Source organism: Photinus pyralis, unplaced genomic scaffold (assembly GCF_008802855.1).
Source record: "Photinus pyralis isolate 1611_PpyrPB1 unplaced genomic scaffold, Ppyr1.3 Ppyr1.4_LG7, whole genome shotgun sequence".
In the NCBI taxonomy this organism is placed as follows: domain Eukaryota; kingdom Metazoa; phylum Arthropoda; class Insecta; order Coleoptera; family Lampyridae; genus Photinus; species Photinus pyralis.
Window position 1 is genome coordinate 21957469 of NW_022170738.1, and position 23414 is coordinate 21980882.

Consider the following 23414-nt stretch of genomic DNA (forward strand, 5'->3'; position numbering starts at 1 on the left):
AAAAAGCATAAAACTCACCAGAGAGGGCAGAAGAATCGATAGATAGCTTCACCCTACGGTTGAAATAAGGAGCAACATATTGCGTGTTTTTAGACCATATTGGACAGTTGCTCAAGGGCCTTAAACTTCACCACAAATCTCGTCATGACCACCCAAATTCTGACAAGTTATGAAAAACCTGTTACGTTCATTATGAGCAAATGTAACCATATCACAAGTACATAAGCACACTGTAAGTTCAGGCAAAGTATACTAGCCAAAACGAAGTAAAAAGGCAATATAGTAATAGTAATCTGAATAGGCGCCACTTAGTCTTTAGTAAATGTAAAAAAAAAGGAGAGAGAATACTTACCGAAAGGTAGAGCAATGCAGACTAAGCGATCCTTGCTCTGGTCTTGACAGTGTAGAACATAAACAATCATTGTTGTTACAATCGAAGGTAATTTTATAAATGATCTCAAAATATTACATCGCTGTAATATCTAGATCTGAAATGTCAATGCTTCAATTTAAATAAATTTTTAGCAAAAAGGGGGTAATCAGGGAAATTATCAATGTCAAAACAGGCAGAAAACAATGGAGCTATTCTTGTTAAATGACTATCAAACAAATGCAGTAGTTATAATTACAATTCGATATCGAAAACCAGTATGTAATCAAACGTTATATCAAGGAAGTCGTCGAAAATAAAAAATTACCTTTGAACTCTTGTTGAAACGACCTTTTGCGCTCAGAAGGGCGCTTTTCTGTCTTAACTGTAACAGATACAAACAAACAAAAAAACAAGAGGATATATTCTTCTGCAGTAACGACAAAATTAGGTATGTACAATTAGAGATATTGAAACGATAATCTCCAAAAGGTTTCGTTAATACTTTCAGTTAAACAGGAGGAGTAAACAACTTCCATGGAAGTAGGTCACCAAAAGGTAATGTAGGCAGAATCACGTGACGTAATATCCAGGTAGATAATAACGAAAAAGTACTCCAGAAGAGAAAAGGATGAGAACACTGAGCGAAGTATGAGGGAAGACAAAGGCCTCACACTAATTACTTGCAAATATAAATGCGCTAAGGGTATACAATGGAGCAGTCACAATGCATCAGAAATGGAGAGAAACGCTCCAAAAAAATATGGTGATCTCCACTACAAAAAGCCTTATTCAGAGACACAATACCTCAGGTAAAAGTAATGGTGTATCAAGAAAAATTTGCACGTAACCAATATAAAGGCAAGATGTTCTCTTCAAAGGAATAAGTACAACTGTACTCAAGACCAAATTAAAGAAGGGATAGAATTATGGAGCAAGGCGCAAAGCGTGAAGTCTAGCGACAAGAGAATGAAATCAGGTCAATGAAACCTTAACACTTGGATGACCTCTAACGTCGAAAATAAAGAACTAAGGTAATAACAAATCTACCATAGAAATAACTTACATCTTAACTAAACCGGTTACAGAAGAAATACATAGATGGCGTAAAATAAAAAATGTTACAAGCCTGAGGCTGTCGAAGGTCAGTTAATTCTGTAAGTTTGCCCTTTTGTTTTAAGGTAAGAGTAAGGTTTTAGATCTATGTAGATGCCGGTCAGCATGCACTAACATGGTTTGCAACGTTAAATATGCCCCCCCCCCCCAAATGCATCCTCAAAAGCCTCTAGTCCCCTCCCAGGATGGCAGTTTCAACTTTAATTCTTAAAAAACGTCCTAAAAATTAGTTTGTCCTTGGCATACTTACTACTTTCACTACTATCGTTCTGACGGCCATCAACCACACTGATATTGACACAAAAAGTAATTCCAAACAAAAAAACACTTACTTTGTAAATCGCAAACATGTTTCCTCTTCAGATATGAAACCAGTGTGGCACTGTATCTGGCAGATTTTAATTCCCGTTGCTTTTCCCTGAGTCATTACGCCCCCCAATATGTTTCTAGCATGATAAATGATTATACAAACATCCCCGCATACATTGGAATTCAACGGAAGCAAACACTAAAAACAAAAGTCTGACGTAAGGTAACACTTTTTAATGGAACAATACCTTTCCTTCTGATATATTGTACAGTCTCATTCGTTCATATTCCTGCAATGTCGACAGAATACAGCGATTTTCGCTGTATACCTCCACATACGGCCGACATCCATCTCTAAAAACATGCACTGTACTTCCTCTCATCGTTTACATTAACAATCACATACCTCACTTTTGTAAATAGCGGTACAGGCTGCATTTGTAAAGAAACTAGCGTGACTGGCTTATAATGTGGATAGCTGGGTGGATTTTGTACAATATCAGTCATGTAATAAAGGTATCGCAGCTCTGACGGTAGCATATTTGGCGGAATGCGCTTTACGGCGAACAGCTGCAACGCATCCTCAGGAACACAGAAAAGTCGGATATAAATTAATAATGCGCACAATATGGTTGCTGAAGTTGATTTACCATCCTAAAACGTAATTGTGTCAGTTCAACTTTACCTGTGACTCATAATTGTTTCACATTTATTAATTTTAAATTCTCACATGCTCATTTTATCAAAAACTCTATAGTACGTAAATTGTAACTCTGAACATACAAATCTCCAATGTTCAATTTTTAAATATACAAGTCAATGCAATGCCAGACAGTTATGCAACCTACCTTACATACCAATTTAACAGCAGTGTAATATACAGGGTGGCAAATTTGAAAACTTAGCACCCCCCATGTCTTATGCCCGTTTGCATCAACAAATTTAAGTAGAGCTTAGCTTAAGCGTAGCTTAAAATCCATGGCAACCATCGTCTCAATAATCGTTGCCATGGATTTTAAGCTAAGCTCCACTTAAATTTGTCGGTGCAAACGGCCATTAGTAAATAAACGAGATATTTAAAAAAATCAAAATCCGTTTCGGTAATTCGGAGGGGGAATCACAATGACATAGTTGGTGACGCACCCCCTCCAACCCCCTGCGCTCCAGCCACTCGAACTTTTAAATCTTAAATAGTGACCTCCCATGTGTGATACGTCGTTGGAAAGCTCTGAAAAAATGCTTTCCAACCATACCAAATAGCATTACATATAGGTTAGTAATTATCGTGCAAATTAAAAAATTTTATTTACTAAGACATGGGGGGGTGGTAAGTTTTCAAATTGCCACCCCTGTATATTCCTGTATAATATACAGGGTGTCAATTTTAAAACTTGCAGTCGGCCATATTTTTCAAACTAAAGAAGGTATTGAAAATCGCGGAAAACCGTTTCGGGGGTATCGAGGGGGAACCAGAATGACGTTATAAGTGACAAATCTCCACGCCCCTTAATCCCCCAGCCCCCCTCTTCAAAAATTCTAAATGGCAACCCCATACTTGTGACACATCGTTGGAAAGCTACTGAAAAATGCTTTCCAGTGGTACCAATAAAGTCAATATTCATTAAGACAATTTAACAAAAATTTAATAATTAACAAAAAAAAACTAAATGTTGACATTGAGGGATTTATGGCAAATTGGCCAAGAACTTCAACCTGAGCTGCTTCATTAAGCAATATTGGTTGCTTTCTTTTTTTATTGATAACAGATCCCGTTTCTTCGAATTTAGCGACCAAATCTTGAAGATAGGCATGGCTTAATTTTTATTTTTTTTGTTAATTATTAAATTTTTGTTAAATTGTCTCAATGAATATTGAGTTTATTGGTACCACTGGAAATCATTTTTCAGTAGCTTTCCAACGATGTGTCACAAGTATGGAGTTGCCATTTAGGATTTTTTAAGAGGGTTCTGGTTCCCCCTCGATACCCCCGAAACGGTTTTGCGCGATTTTCAATATCTTCTTTAGTTTGGAAAATATGGCCGACTGCAAGTTTTAAAATTGACACCCTGTATAAGAAAATTAGTAGTTATTTTAGATATATATTACTGTACTTATTAACTGTGAAACTCAAATTTATTAAATAATTCAGATATTTACGTTTATTAAAAAACATTTGAAAAAGATGAAAGTAGGTACGATTGGTTGCAGATCTTAAGGGGGACTTGTATATTTAAAAATTGAACATTCAGAGTTAATTTACGCATTGTATATAGGTAGTTCTGTCTAAATTGTACCTGCTCTTAGCAATGATACTTGTGTACTTGATTTAAAGCACCAATTAGAATTTGAAACCTTGACCATTTGTATATGTTCATCGCTCACTTACCATACAATGAATAACGCAAACATTCCTGCTATCTCCAGATAGATACTGGTACATATCTTCGCACAATTGGTACAAAGAATTTAATAGCGGCGCCTTAAAGTGTTCAGGATATGCAAAGCCGCAATCGATAACTCTAGCCTGTCCAAAACGTGAATGATATGATCGGCCTGAGACATTGTATATAGAGTACTTAAAGTTTGGATGCCTCGAATCTAGAAATACCCGCACGTCCTCGATGTGATTAGTACGATAAGCCGATTCTAAGCCCTCCGATGGGAAAGGCATCACCAAAATTCTAGATGTCACATATGTAATGTCTAAATCTGTGCGTGCAATAGACCTAAAATCAAAGCTTATAGTTTTATTTCGACACCAATACTAATAAACCTACTGCTGCATAGTCTGCATGACTTTTGAACTTGTATCTTTTAAATTTTTCAGAAAACTACCCGCTCCACCTTTGATCGACGAAAATAATCCCGCACTTTGCTTGGGATCGGATTGATTTTGCATTGGTGCCTTTGCAATGGAGTCAGGGTCTCTTTGTGGCCTCTAGTATTTCGTTTTTAGTTTTACAAATATCAAAACAGAAAAGTATTACCGGTGGCGCTGGCCTGGCCGGCTGATGGGCGGGTGAAGGGGGAGGCGGTCGCGTGGGTACCTTGCTAACGTGGTTGCTATCACCTTGACCCACATGAATATCTGAGTTGCTAGATTTAAGTTTAACATTTAGGGATGCTTTCAGATTGTAGCCTTTTGTTTCAGCTAATGCAGCAATTTGTTCCAGTACTCCTACTATTGTTGGTCTGTCGGTGGGGCAGATCTGAAGACATGATTCTGAAACATTATAACAATATTATAATTTGTACAGCCGACAACAGCGACTGTACAAGTGCCATATCATGTTTGTCATCGGACGTTGACATATTTTTGTCAAACCTGTTCAATGATTACCAAAATACAACAGCTTGAAATTGGTGCACATATGCCCGATGGGCATGCGCGTCTTGTACAATTGACATACGCACAGCAGTCGGAATTCGAACGTGGCAATTATAAACTGATGCTCTTCGGTATTGCATCTTTCTTATTCTTTCTAGTTCTGATTATTACGGGTAGCAAACAACTATGCGATGTTACTCATCTGTATTGAAACTAGTACCCCGCACCTCTAAAGTGAGCATAAACCCCGTGCCAAATTCGTGGCAGAACAGCTTCCTAGCTCAAACCAGATAATAAAAAAACAAAATTTTAACAAAATTGAAAGTACCGTTTTGGTCGACAAACATATTTTAGTTTTTTTCATGTAGACGTTATTTTGATCTAAACACCAAAAATAATGACGGGACACCCTGTGTACGAGAATATTTGAATTTATTAAAGCAAATCTGGGGGGATTATTTACGAAATACGCACAGAGTTGGTTCGTTTCAGTTGAATTTTCATCTTAGTGTTGATTTTTCCTTTTAAAAATGTTGTAAATGCGTAATTTTTGTTTAAATTCTATCACTTTTATTCAATTCAAATTAGGTGTTTCCCAGAATTGCGCGTTTCACATTGGAGAGGTGGGGTCGTTTGGTGCGTTCCGTCGTTGATTGGCCAGTTTTTAAAGAAGTAGCTTATTTGATGGTGGAAGTGTCGCTGCTAGTTTTCGCGACGGTTGAAAAGCGTGTACATCTGTTTACGCTAAATCTTGAGCAGTCAGCATAAATCTGTGCAGAAGCAAGTTATTCAAAGTTGAGTGAGAAGTTCAACGCGTTAGTTGAAAAAGCAAACAGTGTAGTACAGCGACGCTGATTGTTAAGGTTTTCTTATTAAAAGTTTTCTACCGTCCAAACAGCTACCAAAATTTGTCATCAAATTCAACAAGAGTTAAGTGCGCCTGAATACCGCAAACCTTGTACGACCAGATTTATTTGTCGACCGCTTGCGTGCGGGGTAATATGTCCAAACGAGGTTTGTAAGCTTTTCTTTCTTTCAAGGATTTTGTTTTAATTTTTTTTATGTGTTTGTCCCTTACGGAAGTGGATGAAACGTTGACTTTTCGTTCAACATTGACACAGTCCTACCCTGGAAGTTGCTCCCATCCTAAGTACATAACTGTGCCTATCACTTCTCATGAGTTTTGCAGTGAATATTATATTTCTTTGAAGTGTTTATCTCTATTTCTAATGTGTTGTGGCTGCTCCATTGAATACGCTGAACGGATGAGGTGTGAGGTATGTACAGGGTGGCCAACTAAGAATGCGAGGTACTGTATCTGAGAATCTATCCATCGTAGAGGCTTGCGGTAAAAAAATTTTATACTAAAACGGCCACGAGAAAAACCTGGAAAATATTTTTAAGTTTCTGGAATGACCCCTAAGGGACGTAACTGCAATCTGGAATCTAAAAAAAGTGATTTTTCTGTGAATTCCGCTATATTAACCTAACAAAAAAATGTTCGGTCTTTGAAGTCGACGATAATCTGAACAATTTTTGTTGAACAATTTTTCCTGTATCTCTAAAAAAGAAGTGGTGGGGGGTATTCAAAGGTTTCCGTAAAGAACACCCTGTATCTTCGAAACGGCTTAGCCGATTTAAACAAACTTACCTCATTTTTAGAGATACAGGAAAAATTGTCAAACAAAAAAGGTTCAGATTATCGTAAACTTCAAAGACCGGACATTTTTTTGTTGGGTTAATATAACGGAATTCACAGAAAAATCACTTTTTTAGATTCCAGATTGCAGTTACGCCCCCTAGCGCCCATTGCAGAAACTTAAAAATATTTTCCAGGTTTTTCTCGTGGCCGTTTTAGTAATAAATTTTTTTACCGCAAGCCTCTAAGATGGACAGGTTCCCAGATACAGTACCTCGCATTCTTATTTGGCCACCCTGTACATATTATATTTCAGCATTATTCTTAATACATATTTTTTAGGGCTTTGCCTTCTCTGCGAAGTTTCTATCATCGTTTTCTCTTCTAGATTACTTTGTCGTTATTATCTACCTCAGTATTTCTGACCCAGAATCTGGATGACTTCGCATGGACCCGCTAGATTGACATTGGCGACGTCACGAGGTACGTACATTACTTGGTGATCTACTTGGATAGAAGTTGTTTACACTTCAATATTGTTTCTATTTAACTGCAAGTATTAACGAAACCTTTTGGAGATTATTGCTCTTATGAATTGTTTTGCTATTTCTTATTTTACGTACGTCATTTTTTGTCGCTAGGAAGAATATACCATCCGAAACCCGATCTTGTCTACTTTATACTGTTGTAACGTAAATGGAATTATTGCTTCTTATTGAGTGTTAATTGCGGTTTTAATATGCAAGTTACCTGATTAGTGTCAAACGTTAGACATTGCTAACGCAATATTTATGTGCCGCACTATTCACTATCTCTCTTGTTTTTTTTTGTTTGTCTTTATCTGTTACAGATAAAGCAGAAAAGCGCCCTTCTGAACTCAAAAGGCCGTTACAACTAGAGTTTAAACGGTAATCTATTTATTTTCTACGACACCCTGATATAACGTTTGATTACATTTAGTTTTCAATACAATCGAATTTTACCTACAGCCTGTTTTGAAACGATGATTCAGGTTAATCAATAATTAAAAATATTAGAATGTTAACCGCCTTTGATTATAAGGTAAGATGTCACAAATACAAAACCATAACCACAAACTATATCATACATATTCTTCGCCCATAAAACCCTGCTGCTCCATTAGATAACAGCCTATGTACTTTCATTTCCGTGAAAGGGGGTGGCATAATATTTTAAATATCAATGTAAAATCTGAGGTAAAATCATGATTAAAGGGACATAAAATTCTCCAATGTTGGACAGGTTGAAAACTATAAACTGGAAAAGAAGTAAGAAAATAACTGAGTACAATTTTCAGTAGCTCTTTTTTTTCCTTGTAATCAATGAAGACCCTAGAGCTACTCTCGAGTTTGAATGTTTTTAACGTTTTGTTTAAATTTCACTTTTTTGTGTTGTATTTATGATTGTTTAATCGATTTTCCGAACCACACACACTCTCACTAGACAGGTTTGTCACTTGACGATTATGTGCCATGGAGTATTTAGATCAACTGCAAGAAATTCTTTAATTGCTCTGTTCTTAAAACATTTAGTGCCCCATGTGATATTGTTGAAGCCTAGCATGATACAAGCAGATAATCAGTTGTGCATTTTTAACCACTTATTCCATTCAAATTGACCCCATTTCAAGCTTTACCATAACAGGGATATCTCCGTTTCTTGTATGTGAATATATTTGTTTCTATGGAAACTGACAAGAAAAAAATATCATAAAAATATCTCAGTAAACCTTCTGGTTACTTTGGTTCAGAAATATTACTCAGATACTTACTTATGATGCCATGAAAACAGGAATATTTTTGATCTTGAGGAAGAGAATAGTTTGCATTTAGTATACGTAACTTAGCACCATCTTCAAAGGGATGCCTCATATAGCATAAAGTGTACAATATACATCCCAAGGCCCAAACATCGACAGGAGCCCCAATATAATAATTATTCCATGTGTCTACCATTTCAGGAGCTCGGTACATGGGCGTTGTAAATTGTGCAAGCTAGACGCGAGAACTTTAATTATTATATTATTACGTATCGGGCTCTACCGTCTCTTCCAAAGTAGATCTTTGATTTGCGGACCAAGATTCATCAGGCTGGTGTACTTCAATTGTTGCCGAACCAAAATCGCATAACTTCACAGTGTCATCGCTTGATATTAAAATATTCTCTATTTTTAAGTCACGGTGTATTATTGGCGGTGACTGGCTATGCATATGGCACACTGCTCTACAGGTTTGATAAAACAAACAAGCTATCGTTTCGGGATCAAATGGTCCATTTAACGATTTCAGTATGTCGACTAATGAGCCCCCTTAAACACAAAGAATAAACTTCCCGAAAAATTTGAATTCCCAAAGCACCTGAACATAATTCGGTAACAAGTAAGTATTCCGTTTGTCCGTGACTGGTTTGATTCTTTTCAATTACAGATGTAGATAAATATTGTATTATGTTGGAGTGTCCCGTTAACTTCTTCAAAATGTTAATTTCTTGTAATACATTTCTTTTTCGCGCCTCATCGGCAGCAAGCAACCGCTGTAACTTTCCTTTGTTGAACTTATAAGAAACCGTAATTTTACCTTAAGAGCGTATTCCTTTCCTGTGGAAATATCTTGCGCGACAAAAACTACAGCGAATCCTCCTAAATTAAAGCAATGAAAGGTTAGTGGGTGTCCTAAAATAAAATCAATATTCTACACTCACCTTCAGCAATTACTTTTTGTATCTTCAGTTTAACGTTGGAAATTTCAATTGTTTGTCCTATAAAGCCGTTCTCAACCGTGTCATTACTGGGTGTAGTAAAGTAACCGAAAGCCGATTTAAATAATTCACTCATTTTCAAATAATTCAAATTTTACATGTACATTGCAGCTTTAAAGATTACTACCGCATTCGCAGATGACAGAACACCCACAACACAACATCCACGAAATGATTTAGGGAATTTGTTTTTCTAAGGTTTACGTCAGAAGATCTTTTCTAAAGGTTATGTATATACAGGGTAACTATAAAATCACAATATAAAGATGTGTAGTCATAGATGTCATCAATCCCTGGATTTTCTAGATACAAATACACGACAAGGTTCAATTCACAGTGCACCACGGACCTGTTATTTTTAGTAAGAGGTCCGTGCAGCGCACCTATTTGCATTTATAGTAGCGAAAGTCTTTACGCGGAAAAGATTCCTTATTAAATCATGCTTTTGTTTGTCTGTCCGTCTGTGTTGGAGTACGTAATCATATTTGATAACCACACAGCGTCATCTTATTATAAGTTGTTTGTCATATATGTTATAATAATTAATTTAATCATTGTGTCATTATAATATAGTTGCGTTATGCTGTATTAAATTGATTTTCGTCTAAAACAAACTCATTCTGCTAATATTCTCACAGATTGTAAAGTGCGTGTTTGAATTATAAAAATCAGTGGTCCTTTAAGAGCTCAAACTCAGAAGGCCTAACTTATTGTCGGCGAGCAAAATGGTAGCTAGGTATGTATACCTACAATGTTACCGCATGAAAATCTAGATTAAAGAATGTGGACTGAAGCTGTCAACACCGCGCAGTCTATCTGAAGAATAGATCACCTCACAAAGCTGTAAAAGGGTAAAAAAGGATGCACGCCAGAAAAAAGTAGCCAGGAATTCAGGATTGAAGATTGATCTAAAACATTTATTTAGTTATTATTATCCCTCTTGTTCTGGGCCCTCAACAGGTTTACGCCCAATGACAGAGTAATAATAATAATAATAATAATAATAATAATGTCTTTTATTAGTTACATCTTGCAACAAAATGTATAATAGATTAAAATAAAAATTCGTGTAACTAAATTGGGCGAAGTTCAGATGACAGTGGTGAAACCCACTGCCTCTGCTCTTCCACTTCACCCAGTATATTACTTACATTATAAAGGGATGACACATGGCTTCTAATTATAAATAATAAAAACTAAACAATGAAAATTATTGTTGACCAGTGCGGTACAAAAATTATGAATGGACGTAGCGAGAATGATATTAAATATAATTACTGTTATTATACATATATATGTTCCTAATCAGGTGTTCATTGGTTACGGATCTGGCGGTCAAGTATGAAACGTTGGACATGTAAATTAAATTGTTTAGGGCTAAGCTTTTTAAATGAATTTGGTAGAGCATTGTATAGATGGGCAATGTTGTAACTATAGGAACGCTCATAAAATACCGTTTTATGCATCGGCGGAGTGATCAGCATCGAAAACCTGGTATTGGTACTGAAATTGATTTTCTCATACAAATACTGTGGAGATTTATTCAGAATTATTTTGTGGTATAAGGAGGAAGCGTGCACAAGTCTCCTGTTCTCCATATTTAACCAATTTAGTTCATTTAATTTGTGGGAGACATGTGCATATCGCCTTAAACCATAAATTAATCGAATGCATGAATTTTGATTTTTTTGAATCTTGTATTTGTCAGCAGCATCTAAACATGATCCATAAAGAGTATCACAATAAGTGAATTTAGTGAATTGCGATAGAACCAGTGACTCACAAAGCATAATTTTAAGGTGTTTACTAAGATAGAACCCATTATTGAATATTAATTTTAAATTTAAGTAGGCTTTCCTCACCATTTCAGATACGTGCTTTTTAAATCTGAGATCAGAATCTAGAACCACTCCAAGATTTTTTACTTTGTCTTGAACATGTAACGCAGTGCCCTTAACATAAATTTCTACAGCATCCTTATACCTACTTCTAATATTGCTTTTTCCAAACAACATCGCTAGCGACTTTGAAGGATTAATGTATAATCCATGTTCTTCAGACGTACGAACAATTCTGTAAATATCACAATTCATGTGCTCAATAGCCTGAGCGATGTTGTCGTGGGGAAAGTTATAATGAAGTTGGGTGTCATCTGCATATTGATGAAACTTGGCGTGTTGTAGACATTTGTAAAAATTGGAGGTGTATAATGTGAATAATAGAGGACCTAGAATAGAGCCTTGTGGGACCCCACAGCAAATTGGTAGTGCATCAGATTTAGTATTATTTACTAGTACCAGTTGCTTACGATCTTTAAGATAACTTCCCATCAATGTACTTGCATGCGAGCCTAGGCCAACATAATATAATAAATTTATTAAAATTTCATGACTAATTGTGTCAAAGGCCTTGGAAAAGTCAAGCGTTACTAATATGGAGAGTTTATTTTTATCAGTTGCTGCGAATATATCGTCCGTTAAGTTTAGGGCGCAAGTCATTAAAACTCGTAGGGCTACTGTTTTTGGGAATAGGTACCACCTTAGCAATTTTCCAAATGTCAGGAACATCAGAGTTAGATGTAAGACACGCATTGATGATATAAGTTATATATATGGAATTAGAAATGGACAGCACAACAAAAGCATGTCAACACTTATTCCATCTTCTCCAATGGCTTTGGACTTAATATTGTAAAGTATGCTTTCTATATCAAAATCGGAAATTTTTGAAAAAGTTAATGTGTTTTGAAAGTTTAACAGGCGATTATTTCTGTAAAAATTAATTAATTCTTTATTCGACTGCTGGGGTTTAAAAACAAATGCTTCATTTATTAAATTTGGTTGGCTTAAATGTGGTGGAATTGCTGCATTACAAGAAGAGTAAATATTTAAGGATTTTAATTCTTTCCACAGATTGCGTGTTTTATTAGTACGTATCATATAATCTAAATATGCTTTTTTTTCTTTATTTATTGCGTAATTAGTGTTATTCCGTAGAATCTTGTAGTAGTTCCAATGCGCTATATTTTTGGTTCTTTTAAATTTAAGTAATGCAGCATCTCTCAAAGACATCATGAGTCGTACGTTATCTGTTAGCCATGGTGACCTAGGCTTAGTTATGCGGACCGTTCTTAATGGGGCATGAATGGAGAAGATGTAATTGACACAGGAGTTGAAATAGTTAACCATATCATTAACATCCCAAAGTTCATATATGTAATTCCAATTTAAAGACCGTAACAGAGAATTAAACTGTATGTTATTAAAATGTTTAAAATCCCTGTAAGTTCTTTGAAAGGGTTTCTGTGATTTGATCTGAATAGGATATTTACAAAAAACCAACGAATGATCGGTAAAATGATGCATAGCAACAGTGCCAACTTCCACAGGGTTGATATGTGAGAAGATAAGTATAAGGTCCAATAACGTAGCAGAGGTTGCTGTAATTCGGGTGGGCTCCTTAATTACTTGTCGAAGACCAACCTCATTTAGCATGTTGGTAAATTTAATACAGTGACCCGCATAATGCAGTTATCGCACAGACGCACAGGCTCATATACCACAATTAAGAAATTCGATCCAAAGAGCAAGCAATATGTGTTCGTGGGTTACGATGAAGAACTAAAGCCTGCAGACTGTTTGATTTTGAAAAACCAGGTCACATCATCAAATCCAGAGATGTAGTTTTCTTCGACAATCAATGTCAAAAAAGGTGAACAAAAAGCCGATTATTCAAAAGAAGGATACTCACATAGAAGCGAAGAGGAGCATGAGGAAGAAGGCGAGAATATACCTATATTCCGAAGCACAATCTGGTGATGATCAGGAAGCCGATATGTTATTCACAAGGAAATTATGTACTCAGAAGATCGGAAAGAGTGGGAAAAGAAAAAAAAACTTTATCAAGACCATATACATATACCTACCGTATTTCGTATCAGAAGCGGTGAATGAAGAATCAAGCACTGTACCTGTGGCCTCGAGTGGTGATGATGCAGAAGAATGACGAAACGCAATGGATGAAGGGCACGAGTCCCTAATAGACAATAAAGTATGGACATTAATTGAAAAACCAGAAAATCTGAAGATTTTTCAATGCAAGTCGCTTTATCAATTAAAGTGCGATTCAAAGGGCGTATAAAGAGATATAAATCTAGACTATTATAGTTGCTCGTAGTTTTACTCAACACTATACAATAGATACAATCAGAAACCTTTTCACTAGTTGTTAGAAACTCTACTTTAAGAATGCTTTTTGCCATAGCGATAATTAATATGTAATTATGTATTTATCTAGAATTCACACGATTTTTTTACACACAGACGCATCCGAAGGTTTTCTTGATCAGGTCGCCAATTAATTATTTGTTAACGAATTTATTCCACTTGGCTGATACACACTGTGCAGTGTGCAGCTAGCAATAATACAACACATCAAGTGAGATTTTGCAAAAACTTACTAGACGAGACCATAAATACTATATATAGCAGACCCTGCCCAGCTGATTCGTCTGTCATGTTGGAGTCGACTGACAATTGACGTTTGGTCGTTTGCAAAACGTTCCATGCTTTGATTATGTCCTGCATGTATTGTGTGCCTTAAACAAAACACTTTCTTGTGCACAGATTTGGATTGTCAATGGGCTCCAAAATGGCTGACAAATAGCTGACGATCTGCTACCATAGTTAAGTACTGTAGTATTTTTGTGAGAGGTCACGATCTCACGAATGCTTTTGAAACTGATGGCCATTTGCACCGACAAATTTAAGCGGAGCTTAGCTTAAGCGTAGCTTAAAATCCATGGCAACAATTGTCTCAATAATCGTTGCCATGGATTTTAGGCGACGCTTAAGCTAATCTCCGCTTAAATAGGCGCTTTCTTTCGGTGATCCAAACGCGTTTGGATTGTCAAATCACGTTCTTTCGAAGTGTGATCTTATGATCATGATTGCAGCAATCATGAACAAACTGAACATAAAAGTTTTATGATCACGAATTCCTAACCTATAAATGCAAGGATATTTTTGCTCAAATGTTCGATTAGTCAATATTTGTAACTGAAGAGGGGCATAATTGTGCAAGTACTTCCACTTGTATTTAAACTATTTTCATACTCCAAACAAAAAATACGTAATTCGAATGCAAATGTGTACTACGTAAACTTATCCATACTTTGATTTAAATTCGCGCGTTCTTTCGTAAAACGTGATCCTACGAATCACGATTTTGAAATCATGATTGCTAAGCAGCCGAAAGAAAGAGCCTAATTTGTCGGTGCAAAGGGCCATTAAACAACTAAAGGCGATTTCTTTCGGTGATCCAAACGCGTTTGGATTGTCAAATCACGTTCTTTCGAAGTGTGATCTTATAATCATGATTGCTAAAATCGTGAACAAACTGAACATAAAAGTTTTATGATCACGAATTCCTAACCTATAAATGCAAGGATATTTTTGCTAGTCCATATTTGTAACTGAAGAGGAGCATAATCGCGCATGTACTTCCACTTGAATTTAAATTATTTTCATAATCCAAACAAAAAATACGTAATTCGAATGCAAATGTGTACTACGTAAACTTAACCATACTTTGATTTAAATTCGCGCGTTCTTTCGTAAAACGTGATCCGACGAATCACGATTTTGAAATCATGATTGCGAAGTAGCCGAAAGAAAGCGCCTTAAATATCAAACACGCTCACCAAGTAGGTATGTTAGCCACACTATTTTTGTGGTTCCGTTAGCGCTGTTATTGCTATGAATCGATGACATGCACTTGCGAAGTTTGATGTGTTGTGTAATGTGTCACATTTTTTTATTGATTCGTAGGAAATAACCGTAAATCGGACTTGTGTTTTTGAGAATTAGTATGCCTCATATAGTTTAATGTTAATGAATCACCGAAGAATATGTAAAACATAACTTTCTTAATAATAAGTGAATAATTTTAGGGCATATGTAAAATGTCCAAAGCTACTGATAGCGAATTAAAACTCATACTTCCCAAAAATGGTCAACTGATAATTGAGGATTCCCAAGAGCTCCTTATGTGTAAACCTCGGTTGATACCTCTCAAAAGTTACACATTGGAGAAGTTGGAGAAAATGCAACAAGAGGTGCAAAAATTGCAAAAGGAACAAAGTAATAGCACACCTTCTTCGCAGAACTAGACTTTTACCACAAGTTATGCAAAATGACTTACACAGCTATAATAACGAAAATCATCTTATCTTTCGTTCTTGCTGCTAGTATTCTATACCGGTATGGGAACTGGTTTCGTCACCACATATTTGTGACGCTTGTAGTATTATTGGCCTGGTATTTTAGCTTTTTAATTATATTCGTTTTACCTTTGGACGTCATTAACGTAAGTTACCAAGTCCATTTCGATTTAAAATAATAATACTTTGCATGTAGACTGTGTACCGTCAGTGCACTTCTGCCGAGCACATTATAGTTAATGTGAGCGATGTCGCTAACCTTTCAATCGATGGGACTCTTCCTTGCGAAGAACCTTGGAGTCATGTGCCTGAGAAGGTTTTTCCGAATTTGTGGAGAACTGTCTACTGGTCATCTCAATGTCTAACATGGTATGTTTAGTTGTATAGTATAGTTTACACTATAGAAATGGGCACATTATGGCTATTACTGCAACTTCTTGTCTCTTTGATTAATAAGAAAAATGTTTACGCAAATGAAATGTAAATAAAAATCCTTATTCTACAAATTAATAATAATAATAATATCTATTTGTCATTTTACTAAAAGAAAACCTTAACACAGGTCAAAACAAATAATTATACATGCACATAAATGCAATAAGTTAAAATGTGTCTTAATAAACTCATCCGCACTATAGTAGGCAATGTTTAATAGTTTTTTTTAAATAACAGCCCAGAATAGATTATAATTTAGTTTTTAAATGTCACTGGGAGTGTAATTGTGTAGTTTAACACTGATATAGTCCGGTCCTGCAATTCTGTCTTGGTGAGCTATACTTGCATAATAGAAGATGTTCATGGTTCCGAGTGGCATGATGGTGTATGTGCTTGTTAGTTTGAATTTGGATGTCATATCTTTTGACAAATACTAATAAATTGTACCGGGTGACTGTTCCTCGGCCATATCTCGAGAACCGTTCGTCATATGACTTAGGGGTAAAAAAATTATTGGGTAAATCGGTCATGAAGAATCGCTGGAAAATATTTTCAAGTTCTAAAAATGACCAACAGAGGGCGTAACTGCCATCTTAATAAAATTGCATTTTCTTTAAATTTCGCATAGGTAATAAACTAAAAAAAATTTTTCATATTTTTAAAGAGAACCAGTTTAACATTTTCGTAAAAACAAAAACTCAGTTATTTCAAAAACAAAGATGGTTGTGGGGCTTTCAATTGTTTTTGAAATAACCTGCTCTAACTTCTTAACCGTTTGACCGATTTTAACAAATTTGGTATGGTTGAAAAGAGCATTTCTTGAGCAATGAGAATCAACTATAATATATAAAGTTAATTTAGTTGAATCCTTCTCCACCAGAGGGCTAGTTTTGACACTATGACCCAATATCCTAAAAAAATCAAATGGAATGATAGGTATGACTTTTTCTTTACGAAAAAGTAACCAAATAACACCCAGAGACCCGTGAAAACCGTTTTTCAAAATCTCGTTCCTAACCTCAAACATTGAGAAAATGAGATTAATTATTTAATTAATAAAAATGCTTAAATTGTATCTTAAATTTACTTTTTACGTATTTCCGGTATTTGTCGATGGCGCGAAAGAAAAGCACCCTACACTTTTAGGTAGGCCTTGGAAAATTAAACGAATGAAACATGATGCATTATAAAATAATAACAGCCGTAATTTGTAAATTATTCTGCTGTGTTTACATTCAGAAAGTGCAGTTTTTTGATTTTGTAATCTTTTCTAAAATGCCAATTTCTAACCAAGAAGCATTTAATATGCTGGCGGCGATGGTTTGTGGTCGATTTGCATAACGCAAATAGAAGATGCGGGCAGCGATGTCGCATTTTGAAAATACACAAAATATCGCCAGCATATTAAATGCTTCTTGGTTAGAAATCGGCATTTTAGAAAAGATCACAAATTCAAAAAACTGCTCTTTCTGAATGTAAACACAGCAGAATAATTTACAAATTACGGCTGTTATTTTTTTATAATGCATCGTGTTTCATTTGTTTAATTTTCCAAGGCCTACCTTAAAGTGTAGGGTCCTTTTCCAAACAATATTTCGCGCCATCGACAAGTACCGGAAATACGTCAAATAAGACACCATGTAAGCATTTGAATTAATTAATTAATCTCATTTTCCCAATATTTGAGGTTAGGAACGATATTTTGAAAAGTAGTTTTCACTGGCCTCTTTGGATGTTATTTGGCTACTTTTTCATAAAGAAAAATGATAGGACATAAGTTTCAACTAAATTAATATATTTTGGTTGATTCTTGTTATCCAAGGAATGCTCTTTTCAACGATACCAAATTTGTTACAATCAGTCAAACGGTTAAGAAGTTTTTGTTTTTACGAAAATGATAGATAAACTGGTTCTCTTTAAAAATGTGAAAAAAGAATGTTTAGTTTATTGCCCGAAATTTAAAGAAAATGCAATTTTAAAATTTAAGATGGCAGTTACGCCCTCTGGTGGTCATTTTTAGAACTCGAAAATATTTATCGAGTGGTCATTTTTAGAACTTGAAAATATTTTCCAGCGATTCTTCAGGACCGATTTACCCAATAATTTTTTTTACCCCTAAGTCATACGACGAACGGTTTCCGAGATATGACCGAGGAACAGTCTTATTGGGTCACCCGGTATATGGATTGATGCTAGTATCACATTGATAAATGCTTGTCGGCAATTAGCGATATAGTTCATATTCTGCAATACTCGAATGCATTTCCTTTGGCTTGCCTGCAGGAGAATGCCCCTGAGAGCGAAATAGTGTGTGGTATGCACTTTTTGACACTTAGCGATACTATGTTTTTTTAAATTTCTTAGGACAAGCGCAAGTGCATTTAATTTGTTTGCTAGTACGTCCACCTGAGTTTTCCTTGTAAGTTTAGTGTCCAAATAAACATCTAGATAATTAACGGATGAACTATTTATAGTACTATACTCTTGCATAGAAAATGTTGCTTTTTGAGTTTTTTCCTCATTACATTTTTGGTCTGTCGCGGAATTCGACCGTAATCTTCGCAGCTAATCGCATAATGCCTTCTGAAAATCTTTAATCCCCACTTTTTTTTTAATTTTCCAGAATGCGCCTTCAAAATAGTGCTAATTGTTTTAACGTTGTTCTGGCAACAAACTTCGTTTCCCATTACCAAGGCTGACTAGCAAGCACGTATAACCCCTTAATTCTGCCAAATCTCCCGCCAAACTGTCGCGATCCACTTTCTATCACTACTCCTATAGTATCCAGGTACCATTTACAACTAGGAATTTTTCCATGTTCTCCATGATCTTGATCTTTAGGTATATTTGTTGTACTTTTGCAAATTTTCCTGTGACGCCTTGTATTTTGCCCGTACATAGTATCAGTAATCCTAAATTTTGGTATGTAAATGTAACTACCATTTTTATCTCTTGTTCTTCTTCATGAAAATTTGACTCATGGTATTTTTAACCAGCTTTCTTTAAAATGGTTTTCATTAATGTTGTGTGTTTGATGAATTTTCGCTAAAAATGATTTGACAAATATCACATTGCGTTATTGGCAAATGGCAAAATTTGATGTGACTGGCCTTGATGATAGGCAAATCAGCTGACGATCTGGGTCTTTTTCAAGTAGGTACTGCAATTTCCTTATCCATCCTTCACTTTCTATATTTGTACACCTAACTTAACTTAACATTCACTTTTATCACGACGTCAACAAAATTCTTTAAATAATCTCAAGCTTTCTTCTACACAACTTTACAATCAAACAGGACATACTGTCTTTTCAAATGCGCTCAAATACGGCAATAGATCTAAACAAACGGCTATGTTTCAAACGTCCCACTACCTAAGAAGCCACGATTCACGTCTTCCTCTTCTATTTAAAACCATTTCCTTTTCTCATTTCCGTTTCTACTTCCCTAACAAAATACCGCGTCTTCGAATGAATTAACATCTGCTTACTTCGGCGATGACACGTACTTATTTTGAAACTAATTAGCTTACGCAGCGATAAGAAAGCTTCTTATCTACGACCGGAGAAAAACATGAGATGAACTTTTACTAATCCTACCCACTTAACTCCTAGTTGAATAAATCTAGTCTTTTTAACACGTAATTTACTTTTACAATTACCAAAACAAAATAAAACAATTATTTAAACACAATCAAACATCTAAATCATTAAATAATTCTGATACAACATCAACAGTATCTTCAAATTCAAATGACACGATTGGAATTGCGTTTAAGCCCCTATTTACAACCACCTTTCAACGTTAAAAATAATTGAAAAGCACATATGTACTAGTTGTCCCATAGCAGATGCCGAAGCCAAATAAAAGGTCCGCATGGCGTTTTACACAACAATCAATTGATAAGAATTTTTTAAAGAATAAATTGTTCCCATCATTTGACAGAATTTTCCAGTTGACATTTGTTAGTTGTAAATTGATACTTAACTACTAGCGAGTTTGCGGACACGTATTTTCCGTTACGTTAGACGGCCATTTTTTCTTATGATATAACGTAAGGGAAATTTAGTGAAACGCACTTGCGGATAAATTTATTGTTGCTGGAATTTGATTGGTTTACGTTATTTATAAACATAAGGTATAATAGTGTCTTTATACGGTATAATTCTTAAGCTTTTTTACGTTATAAGATATAACGACAAGTTTTGTAACGTAAAATGTACATCCGCAAATTCACTACTATCTACCCATTGACACTCACTAATTAATTTACACGTACTGTTTGTCACTTGACACATCGTATTATCATATGTGTGCAGTTAGTAAGTATCAATTAATGTATTAGAGAGTCAGTCAATAACAGAAATTTATAACAGCATTGAAAGGAATTCATTTATAACAGTTAAAATATTTTTTATCACTCACATATACACAATTTATAACGACACGAACTATTTATTACTTCGGCGTTGAAATTGGAACTGTTCCGAAACGCAATTCGATCTCACGTCATATTTCTCGGGAAGATTACGTCACACTTGGTATCTGTCAATTGATACTTGATATTTGTTGGCTGACTGTGAGCGTACCATCCCTCTAATCTAATCCTGTGGGATAATTTTGTTCACGCGAGTAACTCTAGCTACAACAATAGAATTTTGTGACTACAACAGAATCTCACATTTATTTTTATACAAAACAGTATCAGTTGTGAGGTGTGGGTGTTGTGGGTATTAAAATATCGTGTGAGAAGTGACTGCGTGTAACGAATTTTTTTTGGCAGGTTACTGATGCCTATGATGCAATCGTACATTAAGGCGGGCGATTTTACGATAAAGGGAAAACTAAAATCTGCCGTTATCGATAACGCCATCTACTACGGATCGTACTTATTCATTTGCGGAATTTTACTTATCTATTTGGCATTGAAGCCCGGCGAAAATTTGGACTGGTCGGTATGTCTTACTTTATTTTCGCATTTAATATTTTTTTTAGGCCGAAGCTGAAGGCAATCGCATCTTCTGCAAGTAACACCTGGGGTTTATTTTTGCTCGTCTTGCTACTGGGCTATGCATTGGTGGAAGTTCCCAGAGGATTGTGGAACAATTCCAATTATATGTATGTGGTAAACTACGCATATTTTAAAGCTGCTAAGCTTAGCTCGGATAAATGTGAGGCCGAGGAGACTGTCGATGATGTGTTGGAGGTAAGTTTCGATCTGGATAATTAATTGCTTAATAATTATTTTAAGTCACTGCAAGCTATATCTCTATCCATTCGTCCTGGACATGCTTTACATCACAATTTGGAAACGATTTTACATAAAGTGCCGATTGAACTTCGTGATCGCATGAGCAGAAGACAACTACCGGATGACACTCCCCTAGATGTTCCATCAGAAAAGTCGCTTATCAGATTGCACAAGCAGGTCATCAAATCACTTCAAGTGCTTCAACGAACTGAAACTCAATGGAATATACTCGTCGAAAAAATATTCGATCTTGAAGATGTGCTTAAAAATCTGACGTCGATGGATCGGAGATTTAAACCTACTTTTCCTAAACCAAAATCGACTCTTGTGAGATATATTTATACCCCTCTTGCAGGTAATTAATTTGTTGTTTGTCATTATTATTAATTGTTGTGTATTTTAGAGTGGTATTGGAAGTGTTTTTTTCGTTGTTACGTGCAGAAGGTGCTAGCGGTGCTCGCTGCAATTCTGTCTGTTGCCGTTGTATGGTCAGAAGTTACCTTTTTTAATAAGGAACCTCCCTTATCAATTTTTGCTATTATTGTCTCAAACTTAAAGTACGATTATTGTACTATTGAGGTAAGTAAGTATATTCAATTTGATGTATAAATCTAAAGTACCCGCCACATATACTGCCATCTGCCACAAACGTTATTATAATTCACAATTTAGTAGACTGAAAATACAACAAGTTTTTACGTCGATCTTTTGGGCCAGATTTTATTGGCTTTGTATGCCATTTTATGTTACCCTGTAAGTGAAGTCAGATGTGGTGAGGTATACACATTAATTTTTCGTTGACTGAGCCCTTAACTTTTGGTCGACTACGAACACACGGATAAGTGACAGTACTCAGGGCCGATTGGCTACAGAATCGCGAACTGGTATTAAGGATTGAAATGACCTGTTTAGAACCAAAGTTTAAAGCTCAATTCTGTACTCACTGACAGTTGCAGTAGAAATGGCCTGTGGTTTACAGAACCAAAATTGTTTAAATTTTGCCTTGACATGGACAGTAAACTACCCTAAACCAGCACAAATTTCTTTGAAATACTTCAATTTATGTTCATGAAATGATAAGGAAAAGGAAATAGCCTTTTCAAATAGATTTAATATAATTACGTTAGTTGCTCGCAAACTTAATTCCAATTACAAACAATTGAAATTTCATCTGGATTTTGCAAAGGTAAAATTTTAATTATTGGGCAAACTGAATTCCAATGGGAGAGTCAATTAGAACACACGCAAGTTTCTTGCATTATGAAAGGTATCAGCGAATTATGCATTCAATTTAATTAATCAATTTTAAATGAAAAGATATTACATTGGGATTCGAACTTCATTAACTATCTTAGCAATATTGCACATTCTTTACTAGGTAACTTCACTCTACGATGGAATTTCATTGCCTGTTCCCATTCTCCTACTTCAGGACTAAATAAAATATCAATTACCTTTTAATTTATTACTTTCTAGAACCTATATGAAACGTGAGTGGAGCTCCAGCATTTTTGTTTACGAGGTTGCGGGGAAGGTCTGCAACGCATTAAAAATTGATCGTTTAAAAATATGATCTAATTACTACATTTTAGAACTGATTGGGCCATGTCTCCGAAATCGATTATCAATTAATACAGAACCACTGTTCTCTACCTTTGAGCACGCTCTGAAATCTATATCCAATCAATAAAAACCGTATTAGAATCGCCCTTCAGACATTCATGCATGTAGCAAAGTTTTCCTTTTTGCAATGTTGCAACTTCTTAGTTTCAGTGACATTGATTAGTTTAGACAACAACCAGGATGACCTTCAGTGACATTGAGTTCACGCAAGAACCCTAGTTAGTTTTGACAACAACCGTGATGACGTTAAGGACGGCATACTATTCATGAGAACCAATAGAGGTCGCCACCGACAAATTGCATTGTAATAGTATATTAAGTATGGAGAACGGTAAGGGATTTTTAC

General features: G+C 35.5%; 2 protein-coding genes across 3 annotated transcripts; one reads left to right on the top strand and one right to left on the bottom strand.

The window, feature by feature from the left end:
• Nucleotides 1-1793: 1793 nt before the first annotated feature.
• On the bottom strand, nt 1794-9719 carry LOC116177331 (cyclin-G-associated kinase-like). 2 transcript variants are annotated; one of them, XM_031496279.1, is made up of 11 exons: nt 9484-9719; nt 9360-9421; nt 9141-9315; nt 8826-9091; nt 8555-8777; nt 4783-5018; nt 4573-4733; nt 4182-4521; nt 2202-2449; nt 2044-2149; nt 1794-1994 (listed from the first exon to the last, which is right to left on the bottom strand). In XM_031496279.1, exons 1-11 carry the CDS (start codon nt 9614-9616, stop codon nt 1815-1817), a joined length of 2130 nt encoding a protein of 709 aa, XP_031352139.1. In that variant the 5' UTR covers nt 9617-9719; the 3' UTR covers nt 1794-1814. The 2 variants fall into 2 exon arrangements, 1 of the variants encoding a protein (XP_031352139.1); XR_004146652.1 differs by lacking the exons at nt 1794-1994; nt 2044-2149 and having other exon boundaries at nt 2312-2449; nt 4182-4348; nt 4404-4521.
• Nucleotides 9720-15583: 5864 nt separating this feature from the next.
• On the top strand, nt 15584-22069 carry LOC116175638 (LMBR1 domain-containing protein 2 homolog). The gene is made up of 6 exons (XM_031493864.1): nt 15584-15906; nt 15957-16129; nt 20978-21145; nt 21190-21400; nt 21446-21800; nt 21849-22069. Exons 1-6 carry the CDS (start codon nt 15733-15735, stop codon nt 22052-22054), a joined length of 1287 nt encoding a protein of 428 aa, XP_031349724.1. The 5' UTR covers nt 15584-15732; the 3' UTR covers nt 22055-22069.
• The last annotated feature ends 1345 nt before the right edge of the window (nt 22070-23414 follow it).

What these genes read in the sequence shown, in the direction of transcription:
- LOC116177331 (XM_031496279.1), bottom strand. Translation starts at nt 9,616, where the DNA reads ATGAGTGAATTATTTAAATCGGCTTTCGGTTACTTTACTACACCCAGT. An exon ending in CGGCCAGGCCAGCGCCACCG is followed by an intron (nt 4,734 to 4,782) that starts GTAATACTTTTC and finishes ACGAAATACTAG; the next exon opens with AGGCCACAAAGAGACCCTGA. An exon ending in TTTGCGTTATTCATTGTATG is followed by an intron (nt 2,450 to 4,181) that starts GTAAGTGAGCGA and finishes ATTACGTTTTAG; the next exon opens with GATGGTAAATCAACTTCAGC.
- LOC116175638 (XM_031493864.1), top strand. Translation starts at nt 15,733, where the DNA reads ATGACTTACACAGCTATAATAACGAAAATCATCTTATCTTTCGTTCTT. An exon ending in TCATCTCAATGTCTAACATG is followed by an intron (nt 16,130 to 20,977) that starts GTATGTTTAGTT and finishes TTTTTTTGGCAG; the next exon opens with GTTACTGATGCCTATGATGC. An exon ending in CTGTCGATGATGTGTTGGAG is followed by an intron (nt 21,401 to 21,445) that starts GTAAGTTTCGAT and finishes AATTATTTTAAG; the next exon opens with TCACTGCAAGCTATATCTCT.